General features: G+C 44.9%; 3 protein-coding genes across 3 annotated transcripts; 1 reads left to right on the plus strand and 2 right to left on the minus strand.

The window, feature by feature from the left end:
• The first annotated feature begins 2,033 nt into the window (after window positions 1–2,033).
• On the plus strand, window positions 2,034–4,317 carry LOC117147943. Its single transcript, XM_033315088.1, has one exon. The coding sequence runs from the start codon at window positions 2,384–2,386 to the stop codon at window positions 3,857–3,859; it is 1,476 nt and encodes a 491-aa protein (XP_033170979.1). The 5' UTR covers window positions 2,034–2,383; the 3' UTR covers window positions 3,860–4,317.
• A 5,397-nt stretch (window positions 4,318–9,714) lies between these two features.
• LOC117147949 lies at window positions 9,715–10,213 on the minus strand. The gene has a single exon (XM_033315093.1). The coding sequence runs from the start codon at window positions 10,089–10,091 to the stop codon at window positions 9,792–9,794; it is 300 nt and encodes a 99-aa protein (XP_033170984.1). The 5' UTR covers window positions 10,092–10,213; the 3' UTR covers window positions 9,715–9,791.
• Window positions 10,214–10,648: 435 nt separating this feature from the next.
• LOC117147950 lies at window positions 10,649–11,090 on the minus strand. The gene has a single exon (XM_033315094.1). It carries the CDS (start codon window positions 10,952–10,954, stop codon window positions 10,700–10,702), a length of 255 nt encoding a protein of 84 aa, XP_033170985.1. The 5' UTR covers window positions 10,955–11,090; the 3' UTR covers window positions 10,649–10,699.
• Window positions 11,091–17,526: the final 6,436 nt, after the last annotated feature.

A 17,526-nucleotide genomic window follows, 5' to 3' on the forward strand; every position in this document is an offset into this window, starting at 1 on the left:
TTGGCTTTCCCTTTTTCCGGCTCACGTTCATTCCCTGCCAAAAGCCAATTGGGTTTGTGTTCTTGCTGGCACAAAGTGCCATGTTTTGTACTGGCTGGTTTTTCTGCTCCATGCAATTAAAGCTGCCTGCTCCATTTTTTCAATCCTACACTGTGGCGCCTGCTTTTGGCCATGTGAAACCAAGACAAACGGTCTTCGTGCAGGCAGCATTAACACTTGTGGTCATGAAAAAGGTGTTTTTAAAACCAAATGTATATACCCTTTGTGAGCATAAATATTACATGTTACTAATGACATTGTTTTTATATAAAATTCGTAATCATGCGGAGCAATTTGAGGAAAATAAGTAAATAAATAATAATAATAAATACATTTTTATTAAAAATTTTCCTTCCAAGCTGTTAGCAACTATATGACACTATATGACACATTTGAGAGCCTTGAGCTTGCGGTCATATCAACAGGGATACGTTGACTAAGACGGGACTAAGACCTCAATCGCGTCCTTTGCGTTTGATGTGGTGTCAGCTTCGGGCTCAAATCATTTACCTTCCCCTGTCCGACGTGCTGTATATACCAATGTATGTGCAGTACATATGTGTGAATGCTTCAGTTCGGTTTGATTAGCGATGGCAAAGATAAACTCTAATAATAAACTCTAATAGATAAAATTATCATTATCTAACAATATTGTATCTGATTTAAGTGATAACCTCTTTAGCTTCTTCAAATCGATGTATCTATCTTATCAGCATGCATTGCTGTTTCGCCATCCCTAGCAGAATATGCGAAGCTATTAGTTCCTGACTGAATAAGCGATTGTGTGCGGGCAACTGTTTGAGTTCACTGATTGTTGCGACACCAACTAGCATTTAAAGGGTCCAAACAGAATGCGGCCATGGTCCTCCGTGCCATCCCCATTAATTCCACACCCTCGAGGGAGGCGGAAGTCACTGCGCTTGGGGTTTAGTCACGCTTATGTCCTTGGCCTTACGTCTCCGTCCCACACACACACACGCACACAAACCCCCCACCCCCTCCCCCCTTCTCATGTGTGATAATACCTGTTTGGTCTTTGGGAGCTCGGAGCTTCGAGAGGTCCTAGGTACCTAGCACCGACTACGTTGTTTTCACGCCCGTTGAACGGAGCAAGCGAGCGTGAGGCGAGCACATTACAATGATGCAGCACCACCAACTCTTTCTCCACAACCATCCAACCAAACTCCCCTCAATCTCTTGGGCAACTCATTTAGTAACTTGTGTGTGTGTGTGTGTGTGTGTGTGTGCAGAATGCTGTGCACTCTGGACCCAGTGTTTAGTCCAGTCAACTGGCTTTACTCAGCTAAATTAGATTTTGTGGTGCGTAATTTGAAAATTGTGAAATTACCCAACACTGCGGCGGAGTAGTCGAGATGGAGAAGTGACTTGGCACATTAACACCCAACGATGCCAACTGGTTATTCATTGAGGGTCGCTCACTAATGTCGGATTATCCGCTCAGAGCCTTTCTAAGAGCACCCAAAAACACACGAAATTAGTGCAATCCAATTGCCAGAGCCCCAAAATGGGAAAGAGCAACCCTTGAGCAAGATTGGCTATAATTCAAGAACGAAATCCAATTCTTGTGATTTTCGCACCTCATCACAATGGCTAAAAACAAGCCCGGCGCGCTCCCCTTGTTCATTTGCTTATCGCATAACTTTTGGGCCCTCGGTGGCATATTGTTTTACATGTTGCTCCGTTGGATAAACGGATTCGGCTTGTTTTGGCCTGCGGAAAAATGGTCCTTTTTGTGTCGAAAGCGACCCAAGCGAAAAACTGGAGCCCCAAAATTCTTATGTTGTTAAGTTTTTTCGTTTATTCCATTATTTATGTACTGCACACGTTTGGGCAGGCATAAGGCAATTTTCTTTCCTTTTTTTTTTTTTGGGAACAGAAGTAGTACAACATATTTTTTAGAAAGTAATATATTTAACAAATAAATTCATTAGCAAGCACAGTAGGCAGCGATTTTTCCGTGTACGTTACTTGACGTAGGGCCTTTTCTAGGTATACATAACACATACACCCTCCATTCGATCGGCAAAATTTATCTTTCGGCAACATACTAAAAACTGTTGTAAATTATCGTATCTGTATCGTGTTCTTCTGTTGGGTTATTGGTCCCAAGTGTGTAGACGACTGCCCGTTTTCCGGTTTTCCTCCAAACCGTAATAAGACCGCAGAAAAGTCCAACGAAGCAACTCAACAAAAATTCAAAAAATAATACCGAGAATAATTATCAACTATCAAATACATCTGTCCAATAGTCAAATTAGCAAGCGCTGTCCTGTAACCAGCATACCACGCCCTTGGGTATATCTATAGTGGCAGAGGACGAGCAATGGAGGATTTACATTTAAAACTCGGCGACCTGTCCCAGGAAGTGTTGGCTGCACGGCACAGCATGATTATGGGCCAAAAATTGGCTGGATCACTTGGTGAGACACAGCATCACCTGCAGCATGAACACCACCTGAATCACCAACTGAACCAGCTCAATCAGTTGAGCCACTTGAATCAGTACCATCATTTAAGCCAATTGAATCAATTGAGTAAGCTACACCAGCATTTACAACATAAGATCTCATCGGAGATGAACCTAAATTTGGACCTGGACCATGAGATAGAGACGGAGATGGAGATGGAGATGGGCCTTGATGGCCTTGATGTTGATCTGGATCTGAATCTGAATATGAAGCTGGGAGTTAATCTGGACATGAATCCGGAGGGAAGTATTACCAATAGTACCAGCAGTACCAGCAGTACCAGCAGTGCTAGCAGGACCAGCAGGACCAACAGTACCAGCAGCACCAACACGTGCAGCGATCAGGGGCAAGGACATGGATTTGGGATTGGACTTGGTGACCCAAAGCGGGACCAAAGCCAAGTCCACTACGCCCATGACCCTGCCCAGGATAATGGCGATTCACCGAATGTCACGAGTTGTACTGGAATGTGCAGCCATCAAACAGAGAGCAATATGATTGGGGGGGATTCCCTAACGGTTACTAAGTCTTCATCGCCGGAGACGGGCAAGGGGGAGAAGGATCAGGAGGAGCTTAAAGAGGAGGAGGAGGAGGACGTTAAAGAGGTTACGGAGGATAAGAAGCATAACGAGGACGTTTTGATTAAGGCGGCCAACTCCAAGCTAAATGGCAATGCCACTGTTTACACGATGCCAGGCAAAGTAGAACCCCTTCCTGACGGACGACACTTGCCCCAACCGAGTCCCAGTGCAACCTCGCAGGCCACTGGCGACTATCGCCTCAATGCTCAGGCCGCTGTATTCGAGCCATCTTTTCTGTGCATTAGCTCGTTGGCTTCGCCGGTGGTTTTTCAACAACCACGTCCAATTGTGGTAGGGTCACCCCCACCGGAGGTATCGCAACACCAGATGTCGGCCATTTCACAGCCTCTACTGCCGACACCGCATCTGATGAGCCACGAGATGTCAGCGCATGGTTTTCATTCAATTCAAAGATCGGGCAATAAGCCAAGTGGCCGCTGGCGCAAACAACCGCTTCCGGACTTGTTTAGCGCCGTCATGTCACTGGTGACGGAACTGAAGCGATCGGTAAGCTATCCGGAGATCATAGGCTGCCTATCCAAGAGACTCCATCGAGAGCAGGTGGAACTGAAGCGCCATGTACCGCACACACTGCACGCCGCCGTTAACAATGGCTACTTAAAGAAGGAGGGCAATCGCTATTCCCTGCTCCCCGAAGTGGAACAGGCCGAGATCATGCGGCGCAACATCGCGGCTGCCATTCGGGCCAAGGAGCTGGAGAAGGAGCCGTTGTCCTGGCGCAGGCGTTAATGTTCGCAAAACCAATCTTTAACTACGTTCACAACCTGGCATCTACACGACGCTTTCCGCATCCTGCATCTTCATCATCACATTTCGTATCCTTCTGCTTCATACATTTTATAATTAAGCTTGCACAGCACTCGAGGCTGTGAGCATGTAGTCCTGTGCGTTGCACAACCCAGAGCCCCGAGTCCTGTGCTGCCGACGAGCCCTGCAATTTGGTTTTACTGTACGTGACCTGTGTCTGCGAAAAAGCGGTCCGTGTGATCCTCGATGCGTGGCCTGTGCGTAAAGGCACGGAATCTTCGATCCGCGATCGACGACCGGAAGAAGTCACGATGACAAAAGTTTATATTGTATACAAGATCTACGCAGTTATACATCAACAATTCATATTTAATTTCCCCTAATCATTTTGTATTTGATTGGTCTGCTACTGCTCATTGAAATTCTGCTATGCATATGCATTCAACTTTGTGTTTATCAATTTAGTCAGTCGTCCATCCATCTCAGGCATTCCAGTCAGTCAGGCAGTCATTTAGACGGTCGGCGGTTGTTCCGATCTGTACAGTTAACTAGCTATTGTGTGCGGAGTGGCGAGTATCTAGAGCTCATCATGATTGTTTTGTAATTGGAATGCGACAATGCCAGGCCAAGAAGGAGGACGGAGATGCTTGATGGTGGATAGATAGAGGATGCCATCTCCCAGTATGCAAGGACAATAACAATAACAACAGCAGCAGCCACGGCAAGGATGGGGGGCTGTGGGTGGAGGGTGGTAAGTACGAGGACGAGGACGAGGAGGAGGAGGAGGAGGACGAGTGAATGCCAACTCAACTAACAATTTGCTTCAATTATAAAAAGCGTCGCGACAAAGTGGCGCCAAGCAAGCGACGTGCGGGGAGGAGTGGGTGGTTGCATTGGGGCATGAATGTGATGCTGTGCTGTTGCTCTGGTTGTTGCTTTTTCCTTTGCCTTACTGTTGCTGCTGATGAAATGGGTAAACAGTGGACAGAGAGGCCCGGGGGTATGGCCTGGTAATCAGCATGGCGACGCACTGCTCCTTTGAGCCCTGAACTGCCTCCTTCTCGAAGCGAAGCGGCTCTGTGCTGCCAACCATAGATCGCAAAAAGCAACCGAAAGTACTTCAGAATTGAAAACCTATATTTAAATTTTACTCAATTTTAGTGGGTGCAATTTCTGAATGTAAATTTGCCAACTAAATGTAAGGGACCATTATGTGTCAGATTTTGAGGTAAGCATCTACAATTTAGCTAAAAAATAGCCAAATGGGCCATTCCCTCGAGTCGAGGAGAGGAAAGTCAACGACTCTGCCATGCAGCTGGCCTCGACCGGAATGAAAGTGGAACTGGAACTGGAGCACCGAGGAGCCTGCTCTGGCGTCAACCTCAAACCATCCTTGCCAGCTTTGTCTGTGTATATGGTCATCAACTTATTTGCATGCTGCAACTCCGGGCCCTGTCATAATTGTATTTTGTTGCCGCCAGTCAGGGATCAGCACTTCGATATGCCAGGGTCCTGTCCAAAGTTTGTTGCTTCAACGCCATTGCCACCGAACCGAACTTGTTGACTCTTTTTCCAACTGGAGGAGCAGACAGATGACAGGAATACGGGGAGCCAGGAACTTAACGCGCCCAGCTGGGAGATGATTTACTGAGCTCGTGTGATTCATAAATATTTCTTCCCAACGCCGAGCTCAGGAATCCCGGTGTCCATTGTCCTTTTGCCCTGTTGTAAATGTGCACTGAGGGAAAAGTCGATAGAATACGGATTTTCATTTCCTATCACACATTATGCAGTTACTCTTATATCTGTTGTATCTAAATAATATTCCCCAATACTCTGAACCTAAAACTAAGAGTCCTAATAGTATGTTAATAAACTGCTTGTTGTTCACTGTGTAAGAGAAGAGCTTCAATTCAGCAAGTTTCATTGCTGCTCCTAGGATGAGCTGAGTGTCATTTGTCATGACATTGCATGAAGAGAAGCGTGAACCAAGCGCCGAGGCATGTGTGCGAACGGAGTTGGGTTTAAATGTTAAATAGTTCACAGCCAGCTTGATCCTCCGGCACTTGAGCTGGACTGAGCTGCCCTTAATGTTGCGTGTCAACGGAATGCTGAAACTGAACTGAAATCCACGCACACGCAGGGCAGATTAGCCGATGATGCAGCTCCTGACTGCAATTTTGGAACACAGAACAAACAATGCTCCCTCAGATTCCTGCTTTTCTGCCATGTAACCGCGCTCAAAGAAGTGCGTAACTAAAGACTGCATGAAACTAGTCAAGTAAGTGTCAAAATGTAGCAAGTATAAGAACAGATTAAAAAAACGTGACAATAAAATACAAATCAATTGGCAATGATATAATAAAACAAGAAGGCAACTTAAAAAAAAGAAACATATAAATACAAGAAGAAGCAGTCAGCTGCAGTAACTAATTAAACAAAACAATAAGGTGGAATTTGAATGGAATTTGACCGCCGAAAGTGAAACCAGCACCAGCACCACTTCCTTCCTGCGGATTGGCCACCCAATTAGCGAATTAACCTCACCGCCCCACACAGTCATATACCTATACAATCGGCAATAATAACAATCATTTAATTTCAGGTTAATTGCACATACTTTGGTTTGTGTCGAGCCATAAATTGTGTGCATTCGTCGGCTGGTCCGCTGCCTGGTGTTTGTGTAATTTATTCGCATATTTCAGTGGAGCGTGGAGTGACACCCTGAAATTATGCTACAAAATGCCAGGAATGCCTACCCCCGTTAAGTTTTTGGGGAGCGGGCGTAATAGATGTGGCCCCAAGTCAAGACAGAAACGAGGGCAGACATCCAGCAGGGGCACACACAAAAAGTGTGCGCTGCTAAACGCATTTACGTGTCAGAACTAATTTAATGTGGCGCCCCAGGGTGGATTGAAACGAACCAAAATGGAACGGAACGGAGTGGAATGGAATGGAGTGAAATGGCGTGGGGTGTAGACCCGGAAAAGGAAAACGGAAACGCATACGCAGCGAGCCAGTGGCGCCTGACCATATTTTGCTTATTTATTTGCCTTGCAGTAATGCCCCGACACCACGACACCCGCCCTCGCACATTTCTCACCTAATAAAATTACAATGGCCACACATCCACATCCTCACACCCCCTGCAATGCACCCTCACATGTTGCTGCTGCCCCGCTGGCCTTTTCGTTCCTTTTTGATGTAAATTTAATTTCGGTTTTCACATTTTGAGGTTTTCATAGCCGCATGCTGGCATTAGGATAGCACAGAGGGAAAAACTTGACCAATCCTAACATTCTTTATTCGGTATTATTCGGTATAAATGGTATAAATAAATGATTTTCCTTTACTTCAATTTCAAAAATACATCAATTAGTTTATATAGAACGTTTATTTTTATATTAAAGACCACATTTTTTCTAAGTGTGCACCGTAGTCCTGAGTTTCGAGTCCTGAACTCCAAGTGAGTGTCCGTGTCCGGGTCCTGTCCTCCGAATTCCTCACCCCTGGTGTCGTAGTGGTGTCCCCGGGGATTCGGGGGAGCATATTCAGCTGCCGTAATGCTTCTTTCATCGCTGCTTCCTTCCACCCAGCCCCTGCTTCTGCTCCTGCTCCTGCTGCTGCTCCTGCTGCTGCTGTTCTTTTCCTTTGCCCTGTCACTCTGTCATCAGCGTCACATATTGTTCGCCTTTTGTCCTTTCGGGGGGATGGAGTAGGAGGTGGAGAGTTGGTACTGCGTCCCCCATATGAATATGTCAACTCGATTCCCTGGCGTGTGCTCCGATTCGAGTTTCTGTTTTTTGCGCATTTTTCCCCCTTTTTTCTTCTTGGCGCTCCTGTTTCCGCTGCCGCATTGTCCGCCCGGCTGAACTGCGATTTCAATTAAACCCCTCGCCAAGCCGATGTAATCTCAATCTGATTTTCGGGGCATATGCGGGTTCCTAATCGAATAATCCGCAAAACTCCCCGTGTCGTGCGGTTAACTTTGTTACCTAGCAGCAGCTACAAAGCACTTGTGCTAAACATCAACTGGATTAGATTAGTAGATGGTCAAATAATCGTATTCATTGGGAAATCGCCTGGCGAGTTCAGTGACCGAAGCCGGAAACGATTCACATACTGCCATCCTTTTGGAGGAAGTTCACATGGAGGGACTTGGTAACGGAGTGGAGTGAACAAGACCCAAACAAAGTCTGACACTCGACACAAGCTTAATTGCTGGGCCCAGAACCCGATGCCCACCCAGATCCCGAGCCAAATCCTGGGACTCCAACACTGACTGTGAAAAAGCGCCAAGTGCACTCGTGGTAATTTGATTTAATTGTGCGTGCCAGCCGGCAGCAACAACAAAAGCACTTAGCCAACTTGCAACAGCCGGGCAACTCTTGTTCATATGTTTGTGGTCGCCATTTTTTATACCCTAAGAGATGGTGTAGGCTTAGTAGGCAAGCATTGTTTATTACCTCTCTATTTGATGGTATGTAACAACACAATGAATTAAACTTTATTGAAAGTGTTTAATAAAAAATAAGTTATATTATTGCCCTTTCGATATGTTTTTCAAACTACATATAGTCCGACTTCAAAGAGAATCCTTTCATACTGACACGTTTTTTTTTTTTTTTTTTTGGCATTGGTGCTCATAAGAAATTTACAAGTGTCGGGTGTTGGCTCCTTTTCCTGGCTTGTGGGTCCCAGGTTAAAGGGTCCAAGTCCAAGTCTGAAGCTTTTGAACTCCATTCAGCCTTAGGTAACCCCTGCCCCTTGAACTTGCTACTTGCAACAGCTTCAAGTTGCAACTGTTAGTCCGCTCGTTGTTTTTCCTCATGTTCGCCATGGTCACCATTGTCGGTGTTTATTAACTGCGGACCTGCTTTTCTTATATATATTTTTTTTATTTTGTTGCCACTGGTTTCTCGGCTCCTGCATAAATCATCAACGGAATGGCCTTTAATGCATAATTTATCTACCGTTTCGGGATGCCCCCAGCTATCTCTGTCTGCGGTTTTCCTCTCGTTTTGGCATTGTTTTTGAACATGCTCGGTTTTAGAGCTGAGCAAATTTATAGCTGACGAACATTTCCGCTTCCGTTTGCAATTACACGAGCGGCTTAAATAATAACGGACAGCGATTGCTGCATCAAGATGTCTATTATACCACTGGGGACGATTCATGAAATTGTAATCCATATGTATATGTGACGGGACTTCCAATAGACTTGGCTTATATCTTCACTTACTACCAGTAGTAAATATGTACCTTGATTGCTTTCATGATTCGTACTAGATTGGTTATGCTTTAAAACACCCATTTCGCAGCAAGTTCATTCGGTTTGAACTTAGCTTTGAATTGCATGCCTAGTCCGAGGCTATTTGCCATTGCTAATCAACTGAAAAAACCCATACGCATTTCCACCCATTGATATTCATAATTCAAAGTTCATAATGTCACTTTGCATAGGGGACCGAATAGAATCCGGCACGGGGGAAAAGTGAGTTTGTGAAAAGTTGCCCTCCCCCACCACTCACACACGGTAAGCAACTTGAAATTTTAACATTACCATCACTCCGTAGAATGTTTGATTTTCACCGCCTAATTTATGATTTAATTGCATATTTGACGGTGCAATGCAAATATTCACCCCTCTGTGGTTGGCCTGCAATGCCACGCATTTCATTTAGATAACCACAAATATTTGCCACAGAACGCGTCTGCCACCAGAGGGCCAATCGGGCGTGGATAATTTGAATTATTGGTGCACCTGCACATTAAGGCAATTAAATCAGAACAAAAAGCCCCATGCGACATGATAACTTGTTAACTGTCCGACCAAATAATAACCAAATACAACAACAGGATCTTCTGTTATATTCTGTATGTGTACGCTCTGTTTCCGAATATATCCCAAAGTTCATCGGTTTGGCGAGGATCCAAGAGTAGACACCAGTTCTCCCAGGCGTCGGGATCGCAGCGAAAACTGTTTTCCCTGGCGCTTCAGAATGCCATATTCGACCCCATCGCGCAGATTGACTTGCACTTGGCGATAGAACTCCGGATCGTTGCGTCGGTACTGGATGCCCAGGACGAAGTTCAACTCTGTGTCACTCATGGGTCGGCGCGTCTCCTCCAGGACGTGTAGTATGGACCTCAGTAGGTTGGGGACCAACTTCCGCTGTTGCGGCAGTGTGCGAATCCTGTAGGTGACGGGCATGATAATACAATTTTTTACATTTTTTTTGTTGACTTTTATATATATATATATATATATATTTTTTTTTTTTTTTGGGAAATCAAATGTAAAAGTGTAGACAAATTTTGTGACCGACTCGCCGCGCAGCCTGAGTCGTTATGAGCTAGCTTCGGAAACGAAAACCCAAGCTACGTGTGACAGTAAAAGACAAGCCAACTAAATGAATTTCCTGCCTGCTTCGATCCTCGAAATTTTCACCATCACTCCGTGAAATATTTGATTTCACCGCTTAATTTATGATATAATTGCTTATTTGGCGGTGCAATGCAAACATTCACAAGTATTTGCCACATAACGCGTCTGCCACCAGAGGGTGGCAGAGGGTGTAAATTATTGGTGCGCTTGCCCATTATGGCTATTAAATCAGTTGTAACGTTTAACGTTGGTAAAGCACAGTATCGTGTCCGCTGCGTCTGAAGGCGGTGCTCCTCTGGACACTTACACAGTACAAAAAGCCCCATGGGACATGAAAATTTGTTAACTTTCCGACCAAATAATAACCAAATAAAACAACAGGATTCACTGTTCTATTAAGGACTAATTAATTTGCAAGATCTTCTGTTATATTCTTAAAATCTACATGGTGGCGGTTTAAGAATCTTCATCGGCATAAAGATGGTCCGAGACTGCAGCGAAAACAGGTTTCCCCGTTGGATCAGAATGCCATATACGACCGCATCGCGCAGATTGACTTGCACTTGGCGATAGAACTCCGGATCGTGACGTCGGAACTGGCTGCCCAGGGCGACGTTCAGCTCTGTGGCACTCATGGGTCCCAACTGCTCCAGGGTGATTATTATGGACTCCAGTAAGTTGACTTCCATGTTAGTAAAGTTGTTTAATTTTGTTGTCGCTTTTTTTCGATTTTTTTTTTTATTTTTTTTTTTTGGAAACCAAATGTAAAAGTATAGAAAAATTTTGTGTCTTACTCGACGCCTAGCCTCAATCGTTATGAGCTAGGTACGGGAACGAAAGTCCCAGCTACTTGTGACGTTAAAGGCAATGCCAACTACATGAATTTCCAGCCTGCTTCGATCCTTGCTTTTTGGCCTTCTTGCCGGTGTTTTTCAACAGCAGAGTTACTTCCTCATGGCCAATTAATCAGAAGGCGACTGTGGCGGGTTGAACTTGAATGACCTCGAGGCATAAAAACGAAAACTGCGACAACAAAGGCAACAGCCAGAAAAGCAACAAAGAGCAGGACAGCACAGCAACTAATGGAATGCCGACCGAGTTGGTAGTATCTTCAATAAATTAAAATACCCACTAAAGTACCTTGATTTGCAGCTAACAGTGCGCCTCTTATTTTGCATCTTCTTGATTTTGCGTTGCAAATACACAAGTATATTTCTATTGCATCTTTGGGTGCAACAATTTTCCGAGTGTAGCCAGGAAGCGAAGGGCCCACAAACATCAAGTGACATTCGAGCAGAGACAAAAAGTCATTATCACGGCGACGTCGGGCCGCTCTCATCTCCACATCTCCGCATCTCCACCACCCGTGCCCCCGATCTCGGCCGTATATATATGTGTGAATGTATGCCCAGATCCCCTTCGCATTCGCATTCGCCTCATGTTCAGCATATGGAGCACGTGGTTTGGAGTCATAGTCATCGCCATAGTCGCCACCGTCTTTGTCGCCATGTTTTTTGCCTTTTCCGGCATTTTGTTTACGATTACTTTTTGTTTTTGTGCTTTTACGTAGCATCTGTGGAGCTCAGGGTTGCATTGAAAGGGGATCGGTGTAATTTGAGTTATTGGTTATTGGTTGCTATACAGTAGAATATAAAAGGCAGCAAAAGAAACCGCCGGTAATCATAACAGTTTTAAGTTTGTGACAAAATCGTACACAGCATATTTGCTGAGATGTTTTACTGTATAACTAATTTATCCGAAACTCTTCGTTCCAAGCACTAGGTATCGTCTAGTCCAAACATCAATACGATAACTTTCTTATTTGTTTTATTTGGCGTAGAGTTCTCTGCGCTCCCCAGCGTACGCGGATTTCCTTTCGAGATGGAGTTGGCAGACGGCAGTTTTCCCTGAATGATTTTCACTTGTTTGTTCTTGTTGCGTCCTCGTTGGCTGCTTTGTTCGCTTGTTCGGCTGGCCCAGGAGAAAGCCGACCCTGTTTTGCAGGACCTCCGTCCGGGATACATACACATACATACATATACCGACCAGTATTACTCTGGGCCCCCTTCATCAGGAGCAGCCGCCAAGTGCAATTGTCATAAAGTGTCATTGGCTGACGTCGCGTCCTGGCGTCCTTTGTACAGTTGTTGGTGCGGTGAATCAACTTAAATGAGTATCCGCTTTGTAACTACAAGTGCGTGGCTTCGTTTTGTTCCTTTTTAGCTAACATCTTTTAGCCAACAACCGGCGGGGAAAATAGAAAGAGTGAGTTAGAAGGCGGCCAATTGGCTTTGTGCGCGATTTAGCTTTGTTTTGGACCCCAGGTCTAGGTCTAGGACTAGAGCTCGACTGAAGGATAAGGGACGGGCTACAGGATGCATGAGAAAAATCGTAGACAAAGGGCTCCCATTTCAGTGAAAGCAATTGAGCGAAAACAGTCTACAAGTCTTAATCCAAAACAACCGAAAAGTGTTAGAATAAACTCATTTTAAGGACAGATATCCACAATTAGTAACTTTGTATCTATAAAAAATCATTATATGTATTAGAAGCTACTAGACTCTATAAATTACAGTACGATTCACATTTGCTCATCAGCACCTAAGAGCTTAAACACACATCTTTTTTAAACCCCGAGCGCTCCAATTACAAATCTATTCTGCAACTATTTCGCGCGAGCACAACTGTACTTTTGGCATCTATGCAAAAGCGTGGGATAGCAAATGGAAAAGTGATTTATGTAGCAACACTGCCGCATCGCACGGGTTGGTGTTGAGGTGGGGTCGGTGTTGAGGAGTTCAGGAGTTGAAGACGAAAAGGCTCCACTGTCCTTAAGCGGCTTATACGTAACTGCATGGGGCGAATTATGCTGCATCGCCGCAGGACTCGCATAGTGCTCTCTTCCATATGGCAGACGGCCAGTCGCCAGTCGCCAGTAGCTAGAGTTCCACCGATCCGATCCGATCCGATTTGGTCCTCCGAATCGGGCACAACGAACTTGGCCAACTGGCACTCGGCCAATGCAATAGCCCCGTTGAAAGTGACAGCGACAGGTGGAGAATGTGCAAAGTTTGTGCGAAAAAAGTGGGGAAAAAAGACTAATAGGACGCAGCTAAACAATGTGAAAGATACAACAGTTTCGGATTCCCCATGGGAGGTCCCCAGGTTCTCGGACATCCTGCGATGTTTTCCGCGAATTGAATATGCCACGTTCATTTCGGGAACAGGGACGGAAACAGAGAAACAATTATAAGAGGGCTAAGGTAACGGCTCCAAAACCAGCTCAAACACATAAATGCCAGCCAGGAATGATAAATTGACGCTTGACGGGAATGCAAGAATGCCAGCGAGAGCGGACTCGCGATGGGATTAAGCTGGCAGATACGACAGCCACTGGGGAATGGGATCTGCACTGCGAAAAGTGCGGAAAATTGCCGAATATTTGTTACTTACCTATTATATATATAATATTTGTATGTTTATAGTTCATATATTTTTATTTTGATCAGTTCGCATGCAGTGACTAAGTATATAAGGAAATTTTGGTTTTTTGTGAAAATTTTACGACAATGCTTTTCTTTTCCGTGTAAAACTAGGAACTGGGGTTAGATTCGTTCGGGTTTGAGGGCCAGACAACGGTCGACATTGAGCAATTGCCATGCATAAATATAGCGGCACTCACTAACACATGCACGGCGCGCACACACACACACGCACATGGGGCAACCACCTGTCAGGATGGGCAAAACATAAACAAGCGACGCAAATCAAAACAAGCGACGGCGCCTCGAATAAAATTCCGCCGAAATGAGAGTCCGGCAACATGTTGCACGTGTGTGTTGTGAGTTTTAGGACATGCGCATTCGGCCAGCAACATGTTGACCACTCCGAAATGTTGAGCAACATTTCGAGGTTGCCAGAGGATAATTTGGCAAAAAGGTAAATGCCAAGCAGTTGCACCTGCGTGAAAGAATTTTAAGTTTCACAGTTCACACTTTATCTTGCCAATGAACTAGCAGCAAAGCTGACTTGATTCTCATAGAGTTTTTTTCCATATTTTATAAGAGAAGAATCATAAATACACAGATACGATCTGCAAGAGTCCCGCTAATGAAAGGCCAACAGAAAGGGAATTCTATGTCGGAATTAGGTGGATTGGTGGCCACTGTTTGGGCATATAATTACTGTGGAATTCCAAATTAATGAGTTGCCACTTTAATCCGCGCCGCATGAATGGGTTTGCATTATGCATGGAAAAAACAAAAAGTTATGCCATCGCCGTGTATCTATATACATATATACACATGTACATATGTATTTATATGAATATTTATTCGAATATAACTTTATATCGTTTGTACATCCATATATGTATCTATGTGATTACTTTGTGTATCGCTCCACGTGTGGGATGAGCGAAATTACTCGGCAAAAAGAGTGTTTAATTAGCATATGGCGGCAATTAATTAATTTGCAACGCGGCCAGCACACCATCGAGAGAGCCCCAGCAACGGGCCTCATCCCCTTATGCAATTTTCATATTAAATCAAAGATTATTCTATAATTAAATGTGTGCAGCGCACAAACACACGCACACACACACACAGTCACCCGGAAAAAGCGAGACGAGTGGGGATAAAGTAGTGAAAATCCTTTAAATTGGAGATGTCAGAAAAGTTGCAACTTACAACTGATTGAATAAATAAAACTCGAGCATTCCACACTGATGAGGGCCATTGAAAGCATCGACGATTGGTTAATTGTCGACTGGATGAAAAACAGAAATTAATGAGCGAAAAGAGCTGTTGGCAGTTTTATTTGCCCAGCGAACACACGGTCCAGAAATTGGTCGTACAATTTCGACGGGTTTGCTGTTGCTGTTTGGTTTTTGGCCACCGCAAAGCTGTTGACAGCATAATCGACTTGCACTTAAAAGCGACAGGCGATGTGTTAATTGAATGCCACATTATCGCAGTCGAAAAATGAGCGGCTGCTGAACCGGATGGCAATTTACCAGATCCGTCAAACCAGACAGCATTCAAATAAAGCTGCCAATTGGTCCGGAAATTCTCGAATTGATGGCTAAGTGATTTGCGCATTTTGAGCCAGCTCAGCCACATACATATATGTATATATCTATGTCAATGCTGTATTTCAACTCAAAAATCTTTTGCTTTAAAAACGCTCTCCTACTTAAAGGTCCTTGCGGAACATCGAAGACATTTCAAACCAAAAGAAAAGACATTTGAATAAATTACCTGCGACACATATACCATCATTACTTATCAAACACAAACCACCACCTCCCCCCTTGGGGTGTATCCCCTCCGCCATCGGCTTTATAATTTGCCTGCAATCGTGATTCGTTTCGGTGGAAAATTAGTCGAGGCTTTTGTCTGCGGCAACCGGATGACAGAATTCGGCTTGCAAGTCATCGCAAGTTCATTGACATGTCATCCATCTCAATTTGGAGCCAGTGCCAGCGATAGAGAGAGAGGGTAAGTGATGTTCCAGGCTCGATGTCGACATCCCCAATCGCTTTTTTTTCGCCAGAGCGTGCCCCCTGTTGCTTTTGACCGAAATGACACACTTTACGAGCGCTTGCCTCATTGTAATGCAAATCAATAAATTTATATACAACAAACATTCGAATTGCCCGCACAGCTGTGCAGTGAGTTTAGCATGCAGTGAAAGAAAAATAAGGATTGTCCATATTAAAAAGTGAAGAAATCCGGCTGATCTTCCTTGATTCATTTAATTTTTCCCAATTTCGAGCACGAACCCACAGAATGTCCTTGTTTTTTCCGTGTGGTTGAAGGGCATCTACTGGAAGGGGGATTTTGTTACTGGACGGGTGGTGGGGTGGGTGGTTGTGTCCAGAGCCCCTGGCACTTGAAGTTTTGATCTCGTAGCCGATGTTGCTTTTTATTTCAATTTCCGCCCACAAAATGAAGAAAAAAGTACCCGAGAAGACAACAACAAAGACAAATTTATGCCACATTAACAGCTAAAAGCTTTCAAAATGCGTTTTGCTTACGCCAGAGGGCATCGAGTGGGGAAAAGTTGCCGTGGTGGGGGTGGGTTGGGTGTGTATGGTTTGAATGTCATTGCGGGGGTGTGATCAACATCGAGTAAAAAGGCGAAAGGGGGCATTATCCTGTCCTGATGGGGCGACCCAAAAAACAAAGCGCATTTCTTACGAGTTGCGGAGCTGAGTATGACCAAAATTTTTGGCACATCTTGTGAACACCCCACACACTCGGGCAGGAGTGTGCAGAAGGGGAGCAGAAGGGCTGGGGGTTGCTGAAATGAGGGGGTGGCAAAAACAAAGGCATTAAATTTAACGCGCCAAAACTTGTGCCATTTTTGGATGCCTTCGCCTCAGTTGCTGCGACAAATTTCAGTTAGCTCATCCGTCGAGCGCTGATACACTCAGAGAAAGCAGTCTTATTTGCATTTTATTGCATATAATCAAAGTAGATATCAACTTCTTACGAGAACATCAATTAGTCAATCAATTAATTCGGTATTGAGGAAATTCATAGGCTACTCTAGGTGTAACCTCTTCGCTATTTGGCTAATTATGGCAGATGGAAATTATATTTCTCCGTGCCTAGCCCCTCCTTTTGGCCAACTGTTTTGTGCCCGGCTGGCGGGAGGCAGCTTGTAGCGTCAAAAGTGCAGCTCAAAACTTCAAAACGAGCAATGTGCCAACAGCCTGCCACCGTCACTTTTACACAGACCCCAACCCCTCGTAACCCCCTCCGCCGACGACATTGCGTTGTGGCCCCAACCACCCTGTTTCCGCCTTTAGCCAGTTTAAATCCTGTCCTTGCATGCGCTAAAATTAAGATTTATGAAGCCTGTAAAAAACAACAGCGTCACCAAAAGCAGCAAGAACAACAGTCCATCCGTTGACGAGCGAGTGAAAGAGACGGAGCAAGCGATGAGGCGACGAGGAAGGGGGACGGCAGCAAGTGGGAACACAAGCAATGAATGCGCCAAAAATTTTTAACACCCAAATGATTACAAATGAATGGCGAGTGCAAGGGGTGCGACAGGGACAGGGACAGGGCAACAGGCCCCCAGCGAGCGAGCGAGCGAGCGAACGAGAGGGCAGATATAACCAGCACAGTTGTGCCCGTCAATTATGCGTCCGTGTTCCATTCCGTTTGTTCCGGCATTATGTCGTTGGCCAATCTGTTTAACGATCCACTTGGTGAACAGCAGCTTGTGAGGATTGCGGCCGAAAGGGTTTGAG

This window comes from Drosophila mauritiana, chromosome X (assembly GCF_004382145.1).
Source record: "Drosophila mauritiana strain mau12 chromosome X, ASM438214v1, whole genome shotgun sequence".
Lineage (NCBI taxonomy): Eukaryota > Metazoa > Arthropoda > Insecta > Diptera > Drosophilidae > Drosophila > Drosophila mauritiana.

Bases quoted from the DNA above. Each gene is read 5' to 3' on its own strand.
- LOC117147943 (XM_033315088.1), top strand. From the start codon at position 2,384: ATGGAGGATTTACATTTAAAACTCGGCGACCTGTCCCAGGAAGTGTTG.
- LOC117147949 (XM_033315093.1), bottom strand. From the start codon at position 10,091: ATGCCCGTCACCTACAGGATTCGCACACTGCCGCAACAGCGGAAGTTG.
- LOC117147950 (XM_033315094.1), bottom strand. From the start codon at position 10,954: ATGGAAGTCAACTTACTGGAGTCCATAATAATCACCCTGGAGCAGTTG.